This window comes from Carcharodon carcharias, chromosome 14 (assembly GCF_017639515.1).
Source record: "Carcharodon carcharias isolate sCarCar2 chromosome 14, sCarCar2.pri, whole genome shotgun sequence".
Taxonomy (NCBI): Eukaryota; Metazoa; Chordata; class Chondrichthyes; order Lamniformes; family Lamnidae; genus Carcharodon; species Carcharodon carcharias.
In genome coordinates, this window is record NC_054480.1 from 129,922,293 (window position 1) to 129,937,827 (window position 15,535).

General features: G+C 43.7%; 1 protein-coding gene across 1 annotated transcript in view; it reads right to left on the bottom strand.

The window, feature by feature from the left end:
• Positions 1-3,314: 3,314 nt before the first annotated feature.
• The window catches only part of LOC121286975 (rho guanine nucleotide exchange factor 18-like), a 193,565-nt gene continuing 181,344 nt past the window's right edge, over positions 3,315-15,535 (bottom strand). The window contains exons 31-32 of the mRNA XM_041204351.1: positions 14,721-14,956; positions 3,315-3,502 (exon numbers count right to left, since the gene is read on the bottom strand). Of these exons, the coding sequence (XP_041060285.1) occupies positions 14,790-14,956 (167 nt within the window). The 3' untranslated portion in view covers positions 3,315-3,502; positions 14,721-14,789. The remainder of the gene's footprint in view (positions 3,503-14,720; positions 14,957-15,535) is intronic.

Below are 15,535 nucleotides of genomic sequence, written 5' to 3' on the forward strand. Positions count from 1 at the left end.
CAGTTTTGAAATAGTCATGCAGAAACACAAACTTGAAACACTGCGGCTTAAATAAAATGAGGAATATAATATGAAATTCTGGGAAAGATTGCAATGTAAATACATGGAAATCTATATGTGTGTCAGTATATGTGGACATATTTCAGTAGATCTGGATCTTTCATTCCCACTGCTGAAGTCGGTTTGTTTACATATGTAGTTTCATTAATAGGTTATTCAGTTTTTGCGCCACACCCCCACCAAAGTTTTCCGTTCTAGGTGATTGCCTGGTTTGACCAGTGGTTGCAGCTGCGAGCAATATGACTCAGGAAAAGCATACATGAGGTGGTTACCGGTTACCTTCAGCATGTGTACTTAAAGGAAACATAAGTCCTCTTCCCAAAGGATCCCCCCTCTGCCTGTGAACAGCCGTTGTCCCTCAAGGTTCCAGCACTTCCGCCATCACCACTGAAGATTTATTCTTTCCACCATTGGCCTTGGCTCATAACCCTGAGCAAGGGACCCTTACCTGGGCCTGCGCCAATGCACTAAAGGGCGGGGCTGACCCCTCCCCTTGAGGTCTTAAATCACAGAATCACAGAATCTCACAGTGCAGAAGAAGCTCTTTGGCCCATCGAGTCTGCACCGACACCTGACCTACCTACCTAATCCCATTTACCAGCACTTGGCCCATAGCCTTGAATGTTATGACGTGCCAAGTGCTCATCCAGGTACTTTTTAAAGGATGTGAGGCAACCCGCCTCCACCACCCTCCCAGGCAGTGCATTCCAGACCATCACCACCCTCTGGGTAAAAAAGTTTTTCCTCACATCCCCCCTAAACCTCCTGCCCCTCACCTTTAAATTATGTCCCCTCGTGACTGACCCTTCAGCTATGGGGAACAGCTGCTCCCTATCCACCCCTGTCCGTGCCCCTCATAATCCTGTACACCTCGATCAGGTCACCCCTCAGTCTTCTCTGCTCCAAATGATCCTGCTACCCTACCCACTGGTTCAAAGGATCCAATTGAAAATGAGTTTTCCTGTTTTCAGCCTAGTTCTGACTTGATGAGGACACACAACAGAAAGCTAACCACAATTTAGTCCACTTTGGCAATCAGAGAGGCTACAAGGTGGCTGGTGGTCACCCTGGGTCACTTGGAGTCAGCCTTTTGAGTTTGGTGAGTGTGAAATGCTGACAATGAGGGAAACCATTTTACTCCCCAATCAGACATCCTGTCCTTCAATATGTTTGTAGAAATCACCTTCTAAAATGCACCACCTCCTCCTGATACCATGCCCCAAGGGACCACTGGTGACCATGGGCTTCCATTGGACTATGCTTGGCAAAGTACTGCATTGGTTTGCCATTGCAGGAAACTCTCCTGCTCTTTCTGCCTGCCATCGGGCATATTGGAAGGATTTACAGGCTGATAATCAAACTGTTTGGCCACATTATCAACACACCTTCCAAGACCATCAAATCCTGAAGTGGGACTTGAACCCAGAGCTTCTAGCCCAGAGGACACTACCACTGCAGCACAAAACCTCCAAGACACAATGAGGCTAGTTAAATTTGTACTAAGTGAGAAAATCTGAGCTGGTGTCAAACCCCCATATCATCAATAGGGAGAATCTGGGAAGGTAAAGTTGAGATAGAAGATCAAACATGATCGTTCTGAATGGCAGAGCAGGCTTGAGGGGCTGAATGGCCAACTCCAGCTCATATTTCTTAAGTTCTTCTCAATGGTTTACTTTCCCAAAGTCACTGCTGGATGATGCCTGGCTTCTATCCATACGATCCTTAAGTATTAACCTGGATGATGATAGGTCAAAGGTCACAGATCGTACCCTGCTCGTCCAGTTCTGACTGAGGCACCCCTCATTATCCCCACCTCAAAGGAAGCCCCCCTACAGGTCGAGCACATTTGACCTTGAGGACAGCAGCATATAGAGCTGATCGCTCATTGAGACTAGTGAAGAGAGAGGTCAGGGAGGAAGGAATTATCTGCAGTGAGTGTATTAGAGACTATGTAAAAGAGTAATTTAATCTCAGTGGCCAGGGGGAGCTTTTTAGTAGCCAACACGACAGTGCAGTTTACGCAATCAGCTGGGTGCTAGTAAAGAAGTTCTTGGTTAGTGGGCAAAGCGTATATTACTTAGGAGGGTCTGTGTAAACTGTGCAGTAAAAGAAAGATCTTGCGTTTATACAGCACCTATCACAACCTCAGGACATCACAAAGCAGCTTACAGCCATTGACCAAGTATAGCCATTGTTGTAATATAGGAAAGTCCGCAAACAAATAGTGCATAGCAAGATCCCACAAACAACAACAACATGATAATAACAAAAGCAACACTTATATACTGCCTTTAAAGCAGTAAAACCATCCTAAGGCAGTTCACGGGAGGGTTAGCGAACAAAATTTAACACTGAGCCACATAAGGAGATAATAGGACAGGCTAACTAAAACTCGGTAAGCTTTGAGGAATGTCTTAAGGGAGGAGAGAGAGAGCAATATAGAGAGGTGGAAAGATTTAGGGAGGGAATTCTAGAGCTAAGGGCCTCCGCACCTGAAGGCACAGCCACCCCAATTGTGGACCGATTAAACTTGGGGATGCACAAGAGGCCAGAATGAGAGGAGTGCAGATATCTCGGAGGGTTGTAGGGCTGGAGAAGATCACAGATGGGTAGGGCGATAGATGGATTTGAAAATAAGGATAAGAATTTTAGAGTTGAGGCGTTGTTAGACCAGGAGCCTGTATAAGTTAGTGAGCCCAGGTGTGTTGGGTGGAAAGGACTGAAAATGGGAGGCAACAGAGTTTTGGATAACTTAAAGTTTGTTTCCTTTATATTCTTCCATGTACGTGGACATCACTGGCAAGGCCAGCATTTGTTGCCCATCCCTAATTGCCCTTGAACTAAGTGGCTTGCTTCTACTTCAAAGGGCAGTTAAGAGTCAACCACATTACTCTGGGTTATAGGCCAGACCAGGCAAGGAGAGCAGATTTCCTTCCTAAAGGACATTAAGTGAACCTGACAGATTTTTACAACAATGTTAGTTGTCAACTAGCTTTATAATTCCAGATTTATTATTTGAATGTAAATTCAATGACATGGTGGAATTTGAACCATGTCCCCAGAGCATTTGACAGGCCCTCTGGATTACTAGCCCAGTGACATTACCATTACGCCACCATTGCCTCTGGTTATAGAAGCAACCAGATCTTAGTTTTTTAATATTGATGTTGATTGAAGGATAAATATTGCCCAAGACTCCAGGAAAACTCTCCTTTTCTTCAAAAGAGTGGCTGTGGGATCCTTCATGTCCACCTGAGACAGCAAATTGGGCCTTAGTTTAATGTCTCATCTGAAAGTTGGCATTTCAGCTTTTCCAAACATCACATTCTTCATGTGTGCGTTTGAACAGTGAGCATCAGCAGGGTAAATCCTAAGATCCCCAGCCCTTTCCTGACGTGACATTCCCATTTTTCGATGAAGCATCACCGAAAAGTCACCAGATCTGTGAAATGTGAAAGAAAAGAAACTTGCATTTATATAGCACCTTTCATAACCACAGAACCTCCCAAAGTACTTTTAGCCAATGAAGTACTTTCTGAAGTTTGGCCAATGTTGTATGTATGAAATGCAGCAGCCAATTCATGCACAGCAAGATCCCACAAACAACAAGGTGATCATGGTCAGATATGTTTTTTTTATTAATATTGATTGAGGGATAAATATTGGCCCAGGACACTGGGGAGAACTTCCCTGTCCTTTGAAGTAGTACCATGGGATCTTTTGCATCCACATTAGATTCAGAATGAGGGGTGGTCTGCCTATCAGCTGACCAATGAGGAGAGCTATCCCAACCTGAATTTAGGATCCTTGTTAGTTTGTGTTATTTCTTTGTCTGTCTCATTACTGGCAACATGTCATACAGTAGGAGGAAGGGATGCATTGAGCTAATTTCAATTTTAAACATATCCAAATTATGTTGCTGGGGTGGAAATATAATCTGAGATAACAGGTACTCAGGACTTTTTAACACCTGTGCAGCACTGACTGACATCAAACACCCAATGTTCTGTTTCTTTAAAGGTGATTGTTTCAGTGTAAACCTTTGGTTCTGTTTCTTTTATCTCAGGCTGATCAACAGCATTTTCTTAGGTGTAGATCCAATCGGCTGGAGTCGACTGCTATGGAGGCATGATCCATTTTTGATCTGCCGTTTGATTTGATTCGATTACCATCAAGAATGGAGCATGCCAGGAGCTGGGAAGCAATTGAAGTAACTTCTTCCATCTAACACAGTTTGTATCATTCTTAATGAAGTCAATCACATCTAATCAAATAGCATCTCAAAAATGAAATGTGTCTCCCTGGCAAATAAACCCAATCCACCAAGTTCAGTGTCTGAGTAAATACTTACTCCTCGGCCAACACAGAAAAAAACAGATCTTGCTGCTTGTGGCAGCTTGCTGTGCAGGAATTGGCTGTGGTACTTTCTACCTTTCCAGTAGGGAGTGCCGCACTGTCAGAGATGCCATCTTTTGGCTGGGACATTAAACTGAGGCCCCATTTGCCTTCTCAGGAAGAAGGGCAGGGGAGTTCACCTCTGCTTGGTGTCCTGGTCACTACTTAATCCCATCTAATTCTACTCTGGATTATCTGGTCATTATCACAAGGCTATTTGTGGGAGTTTGCTGTGTGCTAATTGGCTGCTGCATTTCCTACATTACAACAGTGACTGCTCCTCACTTTGGCTATAAAGTGCTTTGGGAAGTCCTGAGACCATGAAAGGTGCTATATGGATGCAAGTCATTCTTTTCCTCCTTTATTTTCTTTGGGAAAGTGCTTGTCCCCCTCAGCAGCTATTCCCAGTCTAAGGATTAGTGTTGCCAACTGTGATTAAATGTATCCCTGGAGGCTTCATCATATGACCAGTCCCCACGCTCCAGCCATTAGTCGGCCAACACATCAATCCTTATGACGTACTGTCTTCCTATGTCAATTGGAAAGCAAAAAAACTCATTACCCAATTGGATGATGCTTGAATGTCAAACAAACAGCCTTTCCCCCTCCATTTTCAAATTTTCCATCTGATAGAGAGAAACGTTCAAAGAAAAAGAAAAAAGAAGCTATCTTTTTTAATGTCCTGATGATTTTTCTCCAAGATTGCACACAGCAGTGTGACCGATATTCAAATCCTGGTGACTCCAGGCCAATCCTGGAGGGTTGGCAACCCTATGTAGGATTCAAGTCTGGAAGCTGACAGTGTGCAGATTTGCAGGCACAGGCCCACATCGCACTCCTTGAAGTATTAGCCCTTGAGCAAAACACTGACTGCAATTGTACCGACAGCTGAACACTGGCCTCTGAGGTAAGCAAACCTCAATAATGAAACCATTCAAAGCAAACAGTCTCCTTCTCATGGTCCAGATTTAATCTGAAAGAGATGAGGGATGTTTTGGGGAAATTGTGTAAACAGTTTTGATTGACTGCATTACCGTTTTTAAAAAGTGCTCTGTTCAATTCCTGGGAATGAATGTATGACATAATCAGCGTTAACTTCTGCTCCCACGGTCCAGCTTCTCTTTATCTGAACTCCTATCACTCAGCTTGGGTTTAATTGCATCAGGTAAGATTTGGAACTGGTTGATCGAGAGTTTAATCCAAATATTTTTTTTTTAGCCTGGAGCATGAAACACCTGACACATTAGCTATTCTACACCATTGTGTCTCTTGTGAAATCCTTCCACTAAAAGACTGAGAACAAGACTGTGCAAACAGCCTGACCTGCTCAACCAAGTCACACCACAACCTATCTTTAGAAACAGAGGGGCTGTAATCTTTATTCCAAGGGGGTGTTTCTAGTCTGAACAAAACACTGATGAAAGTGCTGGGTAATGCAACACGTACACATTTGGGAACCTGTTTGGCATCAGGCACTCCCCAGGCCAGGTCTAGCGTGGTCAGATGCAGAGTAAAGCTCCTCCCATTGTGCCCAACAATACGTCACAATCCAACTCCTTTCCCAACTACAATTGTATCAATCTGACATTGTGTAGCCCCTCTGACTTACATTACCAATTTAGTGCCAAATTAGAACGACGTGCCCATGTCCATTAGGAGTTGGACTAACCAAACTCATTTCATATGGGATTCCCAGAGCAGGCAGATAAAGGAATGCTTCAGGCAGCTCCGGTTGGGGATAAAACTGAATCAAAGGCCAGAGTATAACCCATCCCATCACCCAGTCTTCTACTGCTCCTTCATCAAAGCTCCACATTGCAGGTGGAGTGATTGTAGGGTTAACAATTCTGACTGAACATATTCCTGGAGGTTTGATTACACGATACTTGACCACAACTTGCAATAAGGTAAATGTTATCACATCTACCTTATAAAGGGGTCTCCTGTAATTGAGTATCTCTGCTTGTGGTTTCACACTCGCCACATGAGGAGTTGTGAGAGTGAGGAGGCAAGGAAAGTAGCCAGCCACGACTATGGCTGCCAAAGGACAGAGAGTCACCTTCCATTCTGGGACACAATGTGCTCCCACTGTGCTGGCCCACACCGATGGGATAAAACCTTGACCTTGCCAGTAATGCTCACAATCCCACGAATGAGTAAAAGACAAAAATCGATTCAAGAAAAGCTTCCACTTACACAGCTTTTTCGAGACCTCAGGTTGTCCCAAAGCGATTTAGTCACATGCTTAGTTTTGAAAAGTAGTCATACTTGTAATGCAGGAAACCTGGTGGCCAATTTGTGCACAGCAAGACCCCACAAACAGCAATGAGCTCATGACCAATCTCTACATGATTTTACAGTGCACAGGGAGTGCCAATGCTGCCAACTCCTTTCTGGGTTGATTTTGGAAGGTGCTCGGTAAGACACTAGATGCTCCCCCACCTCCCAACACCACAACGTTGAAGGCAGAAATCAGAGGTGGAATCACTCCTAGAGGCGGTCTCCCCCACCTACCTGTTCCCAAATACAAATGTCAGCCATGTCTCAGTCAGGAGTTGTAACCACACTGAACAGCAACTAAAATATCCTGAGGTGTTTCACATGAAAATTCTAATTGTTTTATCAAAATAACTGTCGAAACAATATTCAAAGTAGACACACCTTCCCTTAGAATGACCCAAAATAAAAAATGACAAAACCTCAAATAATGTAAACAAATATTTGAAACAATATGCTGGGTAAGTTTCTCATCATGTAACCTGGCCTCACACTTTTTACTGTGGATACAAAAGTCCAAATCAGACAAGCCAGTTCATAGGACTCGAGTTGTTTGGCTGCCTTGAATCCGATGGCAAATTTTCATTCAGAACATGGTGAACACTGAGATCCAGGTGACCACAGTCGCATGCGGGGCTGTCCTCGAAAGCCCATTTGCAGAGAAGGTTCGATGTCCTTGCACAGAGGCTACAGATCATGTTGACTGTTTGCAAGGGGTCAAACCCTGTCAGAGGTTCTACCATCCGATGACTCCCCACATCTTTGTTAGCGACATTGGTTTCAGCCCAGAGGTTGCACCATTTATCCTTTTTGTCAAAATCAGCATTACTCAAAACATTCGCAGAGCTCCAGAAAGATTTGTGAGATTTGAGTTGCACATTCAGTTGGTTCGTCATGGATCAGCAGTTCTGGGTCAGCTTCAAAACCATCAAACTATTTCAGTGCTTTTGCCTTCCAGTTCGCATCAGGAGGTGGGATGTTAGACAGGACTGGGAGCCAGGGTACAGCTGTCAACATGTGGCTTTCCTGCTTGGTTAGCTGTTACAGAGTTGTGGCATGTATTTATTTATTTAACTTATCCACAAAACACCCCAACTAGCTCTTGCGGAGTCCAGTGCGCTGAGTTTATTTTTTTAAAATTTGGATATGTTAAATGCTGCCTGAGGGCACTCTTCAAAATAAGTTTTTGTCCTTCGCCCACCTTCTCCAAAAGCAGCTGAGGTTTTGGACCGAAGACCACATCAGCTGCAACTTCATCTATCGATGTTCTCAGTCTCACTACCTTTAATGGATTCAAAAACATCATCCATTTTTCCTCCGTTGCTAAAACAGGCCCAAGAAATCGGTTTATACTTTCATATCAAAAACTTCTTTCTCAGCAGTTCTTGGCTCTCTGAAAACCTGATTTTTCCACAGACTCCAATACAAGTCTTGTATCATTCTTATACATCAATGGATGGGGTTCATTCCTACACACAAACATCTCTTTCAACCTCTATTTTCCTTGTCCTTAATTTATTATGGTCAACGCTACTCTGATCTTTGACTTCCAAATAACTCCCCAACATGATCTTTCACTCCATCTTTTTGTTTTGTTAAAAAAGACTAAATGAACTGTCTCCTACTTTAACACATTCTTTCTCAGGTGCTCAAGATGTTGAAACTCTACCTCAGTCTTTCTACCATCGAATGGCTGCTCAGCCCCAAAGTTTAGAGCCACTTACTGAACTATCTTAGTCTTTTAGTTTTGGTGCTGTCCAACATAAATTGGCCTTGAAGCATAGAATCTGAAAGGGCTTGATGGGGTAGATGTTGAAAGGCAGTTTCCCCTGGCTGGAGAGCCTAGGACTGGTGGTGGTGGGGGGGCACAGGGAAGTCATAGGCTCAGGATAAGGTGTCAGGCGTATAGGACTGAGATAAGGAGAAATTGCTTCATTCAGTGAACTGTGAATCTTTGGAATTCTCAACCCAGGGGCTATGGAAGGTCACATTGAGCATATTCACGATTGAGATAGATTTTCTTTTAGATTCTCAGGGAACCAAGCAGGAAAGGAGTTAAGGTTGAATTTCTCCCATAATCTGATTGAATGGTGGCGCAGGTTCGAGGGGCAGCATGGCCTACTCTTGCTCCTATTTTTCATGTTCCTATACATGAAACAGCATGAGCACACACTCCCAGCTCCAACCCAATCACAATGAGTTTACACAGGCAGCATTGAATATAAACAAGGGTTTTTTTATTGCTGGAATCAGATTCGCTCTAGGCAGCTCTTTAATTTGCCATGACACTTAATTAGAATAATAATCCATCATAAAAACAAATTGTTCGACATGCTACAATCTTGTTTACAGTTCATTAAAGACAACTGAGGTGCACAATTCTGACAGAATATCAACAGTTCCTTTCCCCTTTAAATTTTACAACATGTAACAAAATTAACTACAAGAACCTGTCAACACCATTAATGGCAGTGACAGGATAGTTCTTAACTATATACAATCTATACAGTCTAACATGATATATGATCAATAATACTTCCCCCCCACCCCTTTTCATTAAATGCCATGGTCTAAACAAATGATCAGGTGACTTTACATTATAAACAGCAGTCTGGGACCTGAGTCTTTAATTTTGTTAATTGGGGCAGCAATGCAGGATTAGCAGGGACATCTAGGACTCCACTGCATTGACAGGGGCCCACTCTCTCTGTTAATGTTCTCCAAACATCTCCTGAAGACACTAGCACTATGTCACAGCTTGACACTCAACCTTCCCCCAGCTGCCTCATCCCCAAGTGGCCTTTCTTCATGCATGAGCTCAAGACAAGAGAGCTTTAATGGGATAGTCATCCAATGGCCTGACCACGTGTGCATATTTCAGTAGGAACATAGGGTCCAATTATAGCATCCCTATCATGCGAGCAGTGATCAGTGAACACAGGGGGATTGGAGTTACACTGACTGAACTCCAATAATACTGCTGCCTTGCCATCCTGTGAGATTTAGCATACTAGATGGGTTGAAGTGGTGACAGAATGCATTCGATTTCCTTCATCATTCAGTTGAAAGCCTCAGTAGAATTTCTATGTTGGAAGTACTGTAGTGATATAAGGTGTCTCACTCGCTCACTCTCTGCAGTCCTCTTGCACTCTAGCTGCAGCTACTCCAAGTTTCATTCTGCAGCCTTTTACACTACATATAGAATCTTGTGATTTTTCTCTCCTACTACCCTGACTCCTGGTGGAATACAGTTCCATGGGAACAGGCAGCACCCTAGTACCACACCTGAGGGGAGACTAAACAACAAGTACTGGCTGGGTATTGGAGCCCCCGCCTGTCCCTGGTTGTTTCAGTGGGAGTAATCCGTTGGTCAGGAGTAACAACCCTAGTTCATTTTCCCCCCCCCCATAGCTAGGGACCACTAAAGCAATTTGTATATTGTAATGCTACTCAGATGGAGGTCAGCACACAGCACAGACCAGATAACGAGTAGAGAATCTGCTCTGGGTATTGTTTCTGAGGATGTCCTAAGTTTTGGGGTAGAAAGTGAAAAGAAGGATGAACTGGATTTCACGCTGGCGGCTTTAATGGGTTAATCATGAGAGCGAGTTTTTACTTCAACTGTTTCAGCTGAACTACTTTAAAGGAATCAGTACTCTTGCTGCCTTTGGTAAAGTTACACCATTTCTTTTAAAGAAAAGGGAAAAATATACTGGAATGTTTACAAGGAGGGCCAGGTTTGAATCCCATCATTGCCGAAAATGCCTATTTGAGCTTCTCCCTGAAGATGATGTTGACTAAGCTGTGAGACAGATGGAGGAGGACTTGCTGGAGAGGGAGTGCTTTACTCCAGGTAAGCCGATCTCCTGCCTTAATCCAGAGTCCAGAAATTAGTAAAATGCAAACTAGACATCCTAAACGTGATTTTAAAAATAGAAAGCCAATTCTATTCACTCCATGGTGTCCTGATGTGTAGCAATTAATGATTAAAGTCCTTAAACAGATTATTAGAACTCAACCTGTAATCCCACCCCTTCCCCTACACCCCCTCTCCCTACTCGTACAAAGTTGTTGAGATGTAGGCACCTTAGCTCAGAGTTCCACACACCACCTGCCAGAGTGACCAACGGAACGTTATCATTGGAGTCTGTGGGGAACCATGATCTGTAAGGACAGTCAGGGGACAGAAGTGCTGGAAATTCTGTTTAGCATGAAATGTCCCCAAGCATTTCCCTCCCACCCACCTTGACTTTTCCCTTGTCCCTTATGTGAATAAACTGACTCTTGAAATCTCTTGCATGGTCCAATAGGCACTGATTTGCTGTTAATATTGGAGACTCAGGTCCCGGGTGGCACAAAATGTAACAATGAATAGGGCTAAAACCTCACCCTTGAGGAAATGAAGAGTATTGCAAAGATCGATTCATGCAGAGATACGCTTCAGTAAGGAAGAACCCTATCACATGACCAAGAGATCATGTGACCATGTGTTAGTCACGTGACTGCACCCATTGGTGGAATGTTTCTGGTTCTGTTCTTTTGCTTTTTTCATGATTTCCACTTTTCCTCTATCCTAAGACCCAAATTACAGTAACAATTTATACAGAGTGCAATAAAGTGCTCCATGACTTAAAAAAAAATAACCGCTACAAATTCAGGGAGAATAACCAGCTATAAACAAATAGGGAAAAGAAAATTGTGCTTAAGTGCAAATCAAAAGAACCCGCTCAAAAAATACAAGTTTAAGATATTTCTAGTGGTTAAATCTAACATTTAATATCTTATTTTTTTTAACCTGCCTAAAGTAACTTTCTGGAATTAGAATAGGTTGGAATAACACAAAACATTCAGGGCATGAGGTGGGTATTCTTGTGGTCTACAACTCTACCCAAATTAAGTGTGTTAGTTTATTGACATAATTGGGCATATTGAGAGGTTTTAAAATGGCAGTGGGAGGGGAGGGGGGGCAGTGAAAGAGAGAAAAAGAGACGGGTCAAATGTGGTTTCACCTATACTCGAGATCCTATCTATCCCTCTGGTCTACTGTCAGTAATATTCAAAGCCACCACACTCCCTCCTGGCAGAAGTTGGAGATGTTCTCCTGCTCTCCGAGCTACTTTGCCCTTAATCTCCAAAACCTCAACCATGCATTCTGCATGAGAACTTTTTAAATAAATCAGCACCAACTTCATATCCAACAGAGACTAGATCATCCTCCGCTCTGGAGACCAGCTCAAAGGTCATCTCTGCTCTCCCCTGACTGTGGAGATTATAAACCACCCTAATAGGGTCAAGATCACAACCCATCTACAGCCATTCTTTGGCTTCCTTAACATCAATCACCGAATGAAAGCGAATCCCCTAAGCCCAACGAGAATAAAATGATAAAGTGCACTTAGATAGTACATTTCCCGCTTCCTGGAGTAAAAATCAACATGGTGTCCATTTATGTTTAAACCTATTAAAGACATCTGTACAAATACATGTACAATCAAGAAGTTAACTTCATTAAGTTTAGATTTTGTCCTTTTTTGATTTACGTTCATTGACACCTCGTGAACGGAACACAAGATGGTCTTCACCATCAAACAACGCCCTTTACTACTCTCTCCTGAATAAATCTCAGCTGGGGGGACCTATTGTGTTATGTAGACTGCTCAATGATTGGCCAAGAGAGGGATTTGCAAAATTTAATCGCCAGCTGTGCAACAAAGGCTGAGTCAGGTGAGCAGTAAGGGTGTGACAATTGGCCTCAGTTCTCCCTATGGAGGGTTTAAAAAAAAGCTTTACCCATCCTAATCTCCATCTAGTGACCAACGTTGGCCAGTGTGAGGGCTGAAGACAGGATCGTGAAGTCCTCCACAATGGAAAGGTCTACTGACCCACGCAATCTGGGCTTACACAAGGAGAACGGTCACTTTAGCAAGATAGTGGGACCCATAACCACAGGAACAGTCAAGAGCTTCTGGACAGGAAGGTGGAACGGGCATGGAACAAAAGGAACATGTGAACTACACAGCGCCCAGAATGCATACAGTCCTTAACTATATACGGAAAGTCTTTAATGGGCCAAACAACCTTTACCGAAACGAATTTAACTATGCTATTCCCAAACAACAATGTGCTTCACATGTGAGGAATGAGCAAGGGGCTTGAATTGGTTTGGGTATCTGAAGCACTATTGAGCCTTTGTTTTTTCTACCTGTGCACCCCCACCCCCCCCACCTTGCTTCTGATTTCTGTACTACCTCTGATTATTCTAGCTTTGTGCCTCCATTTTCTTTCCATTGTGCCAGCCCCCAGTTGCCAAAAGACTCGTGTCTGGTTGAAGAATGACAATTTTGGGCAGTTGGAGGGAGTATCAGTAGCCTTCCAGTCTTGCAGAGGAGCGAGCCTGGTCACTGCTATTTTAGCAACTCTCATTGGCCCAGTAGACAACGATCAAGATTGGACTTAACATGCTTACATGCCTAGGGCTGATCTGGAGTGCCACCAATTTGACAGCCTCATGTGCCCACACACAAACTTTCATAAACCATCTAGTTTTTTTTCGCCCCATCTAATGAGTCAAAAGAATTTTTTGCTGTTGACACACAGCCACAATCTCACATCAAAACCTTTACACCCTAGGGCTGAACAGGACTTGCTAATTTTGTTGCAGTATCTGATCTATCACAAAGGCTGTAAATGACTCATGTGAATGCCACAACCTCAAAAGGTGGCAAGAGAGAAGCCCAAACAAAATCAATTATTTCTGGAGCTTGGGCATTGTTAGGTAGTTTGACAAAACTTCAACATGATGAAATAAGATTTTAAAATATACCCCACCTAAACCATTACAAGTGTGACCTAGAATAATGTCAGCCTTTCCACTCCCCACAGAGGAATGATATCATCGAAAAAGTCACCATTACATTATCTTTGATCCTTGGCAAAACCTTGTCTAATCACATGAAGCTCATCCTCTAACTTCAGCACCACATCTTCCTTCTGGCTGCACTGGTCGCATGACAAAGTAACTGCTCACTAGGCAAGCCCCCAAAATACCATCAACCTATAACATTTCTTATCACAGAAAAGACCACAGAGATTTTATTATGCCTCTGGTGAAAGGGTTCCCCCCCCACCCCCCCCCCCCCAAATCCAAACCTCTCACTCTCTTTTGTCCCCTTGCCACCTTACTCACTCACCAAAAACAGAGATATTCTCCAACCTAAATAGCCATACTGTTTTCCAACTGGGATGCAAATACCCTAGTGTTACACATCAGTACTGTGAAACACATTCCACTGTCGGAAGAACTAAAAACACTTCCAAAAAATATAAGTCACAGGTTCATTAAAAGAGCATAAGCACCCTGAAGGCATTCTCAATTCCAGGACATGGAATTAGGGTTCCATTCAGCAGCCCCATTAGTGGAAAAGATGCTTGAATTGTGCTTGCAATCTCTGGGTGGGGAGGGGAAAGGTTAGCAATTTACAGCCTCTGCCCAGATGTCCCCCATCACCACACCCCGACCCACCCCCCCCCCACCAACCCTTTCATATCTTGCAGCCCCACGTGTCCAACCATGATTTGCACTGGCAGGGTGACTTGAATTACTGAATGCGCCTTCAAATACGAGTGGCAGTAACCTCCAGACTGTATCTCCTGATAACAGGTGAAAAAACATGCACGACATATTCATGACAATTTCTTAAAAGGACCCTCCCTTTCAAAAACAGTAGAGGTAAATACAAGTTGCTGCTGGTAATGACACTGCCATGCTTTCCAGGCAGTCAGGTTCTGGTCCCACACTGGCAATGTCTCAACTCCGAGCAGGATTCAAACGCGCTTGTCTGTGACATTATCGGCACATTTCGAGCAGTTCCTGTTCCCATCGTCAGTTCTGACACACTCCCCACCCCTCCCTCCCTACCCCCGCAACCGCCCCCCCCCCCCCCCCCCCCCCCCCCCCCCCCCGCCCCACCCACCCCATCCCTCTTTACTTTGGGAACTTCTGGGGTTTCCGTGTCTACCAATGACTGCGCTGGATGTTCTGCTGCTGCTCGGGTGTTTCAGAAGAAAATGATCTCAGCGCCAGAGTCGTCCTTCACGCTGGGTGGCGTTGGCTGCTGTGTCACTGCAACAATGGGCACACCCTGGGGCTGAGGGCTTCCACTCGGCACTGATGTGCTTAGTGCATGCTGTAGATCATGCTGAATGTCCACGGGGATCGAGGATTCTAGAGTGGCAAAACAATGTTTTAGTTAAATCGAGTAAATTGCTTATAAAAACAGATACATAAAATGGCCCAATTCTTTTTCTCCCCCACCAAGCCCACACTGATTCAAACTGACCCCAAGTCCAGTTAATCAATTTATGAAGCAGTCTGGGAAGTTTAACCCTTTAGTGGCCATTTGTCTTGTGAAAGGCAGGCACGAGAGTCAGGGCAATAGGAGAGACAATAAGAGAAAGCACAAAATAGAAAGTTCTGGAAGGATTGTTGTTTGTCAGTCCAACATCTGCATTTACAGAGTCTCAGCTTTTAACTTTTAGAATATACATATTGCTCTGGTGCATTGAAATCTCCCAATCTGCTATCCAATGAATAATTTCTGGGCTTTCTGTAAACAAACACAGCAGTGATTTTGCATGTAGTAGGTAATAGTAATGAGGTTAATTGAGGCCAGAATGTTGGTCAGGGCAGTGGGAGGCAGAATTCCTTTCTTCATGCATTGCTAAAAAGAGAGACATTGCCAAAGCTTTTCATTGTGCACTCATCAGGACAAACACAAGATGTTCAAATTTCAAATGTTTGAAA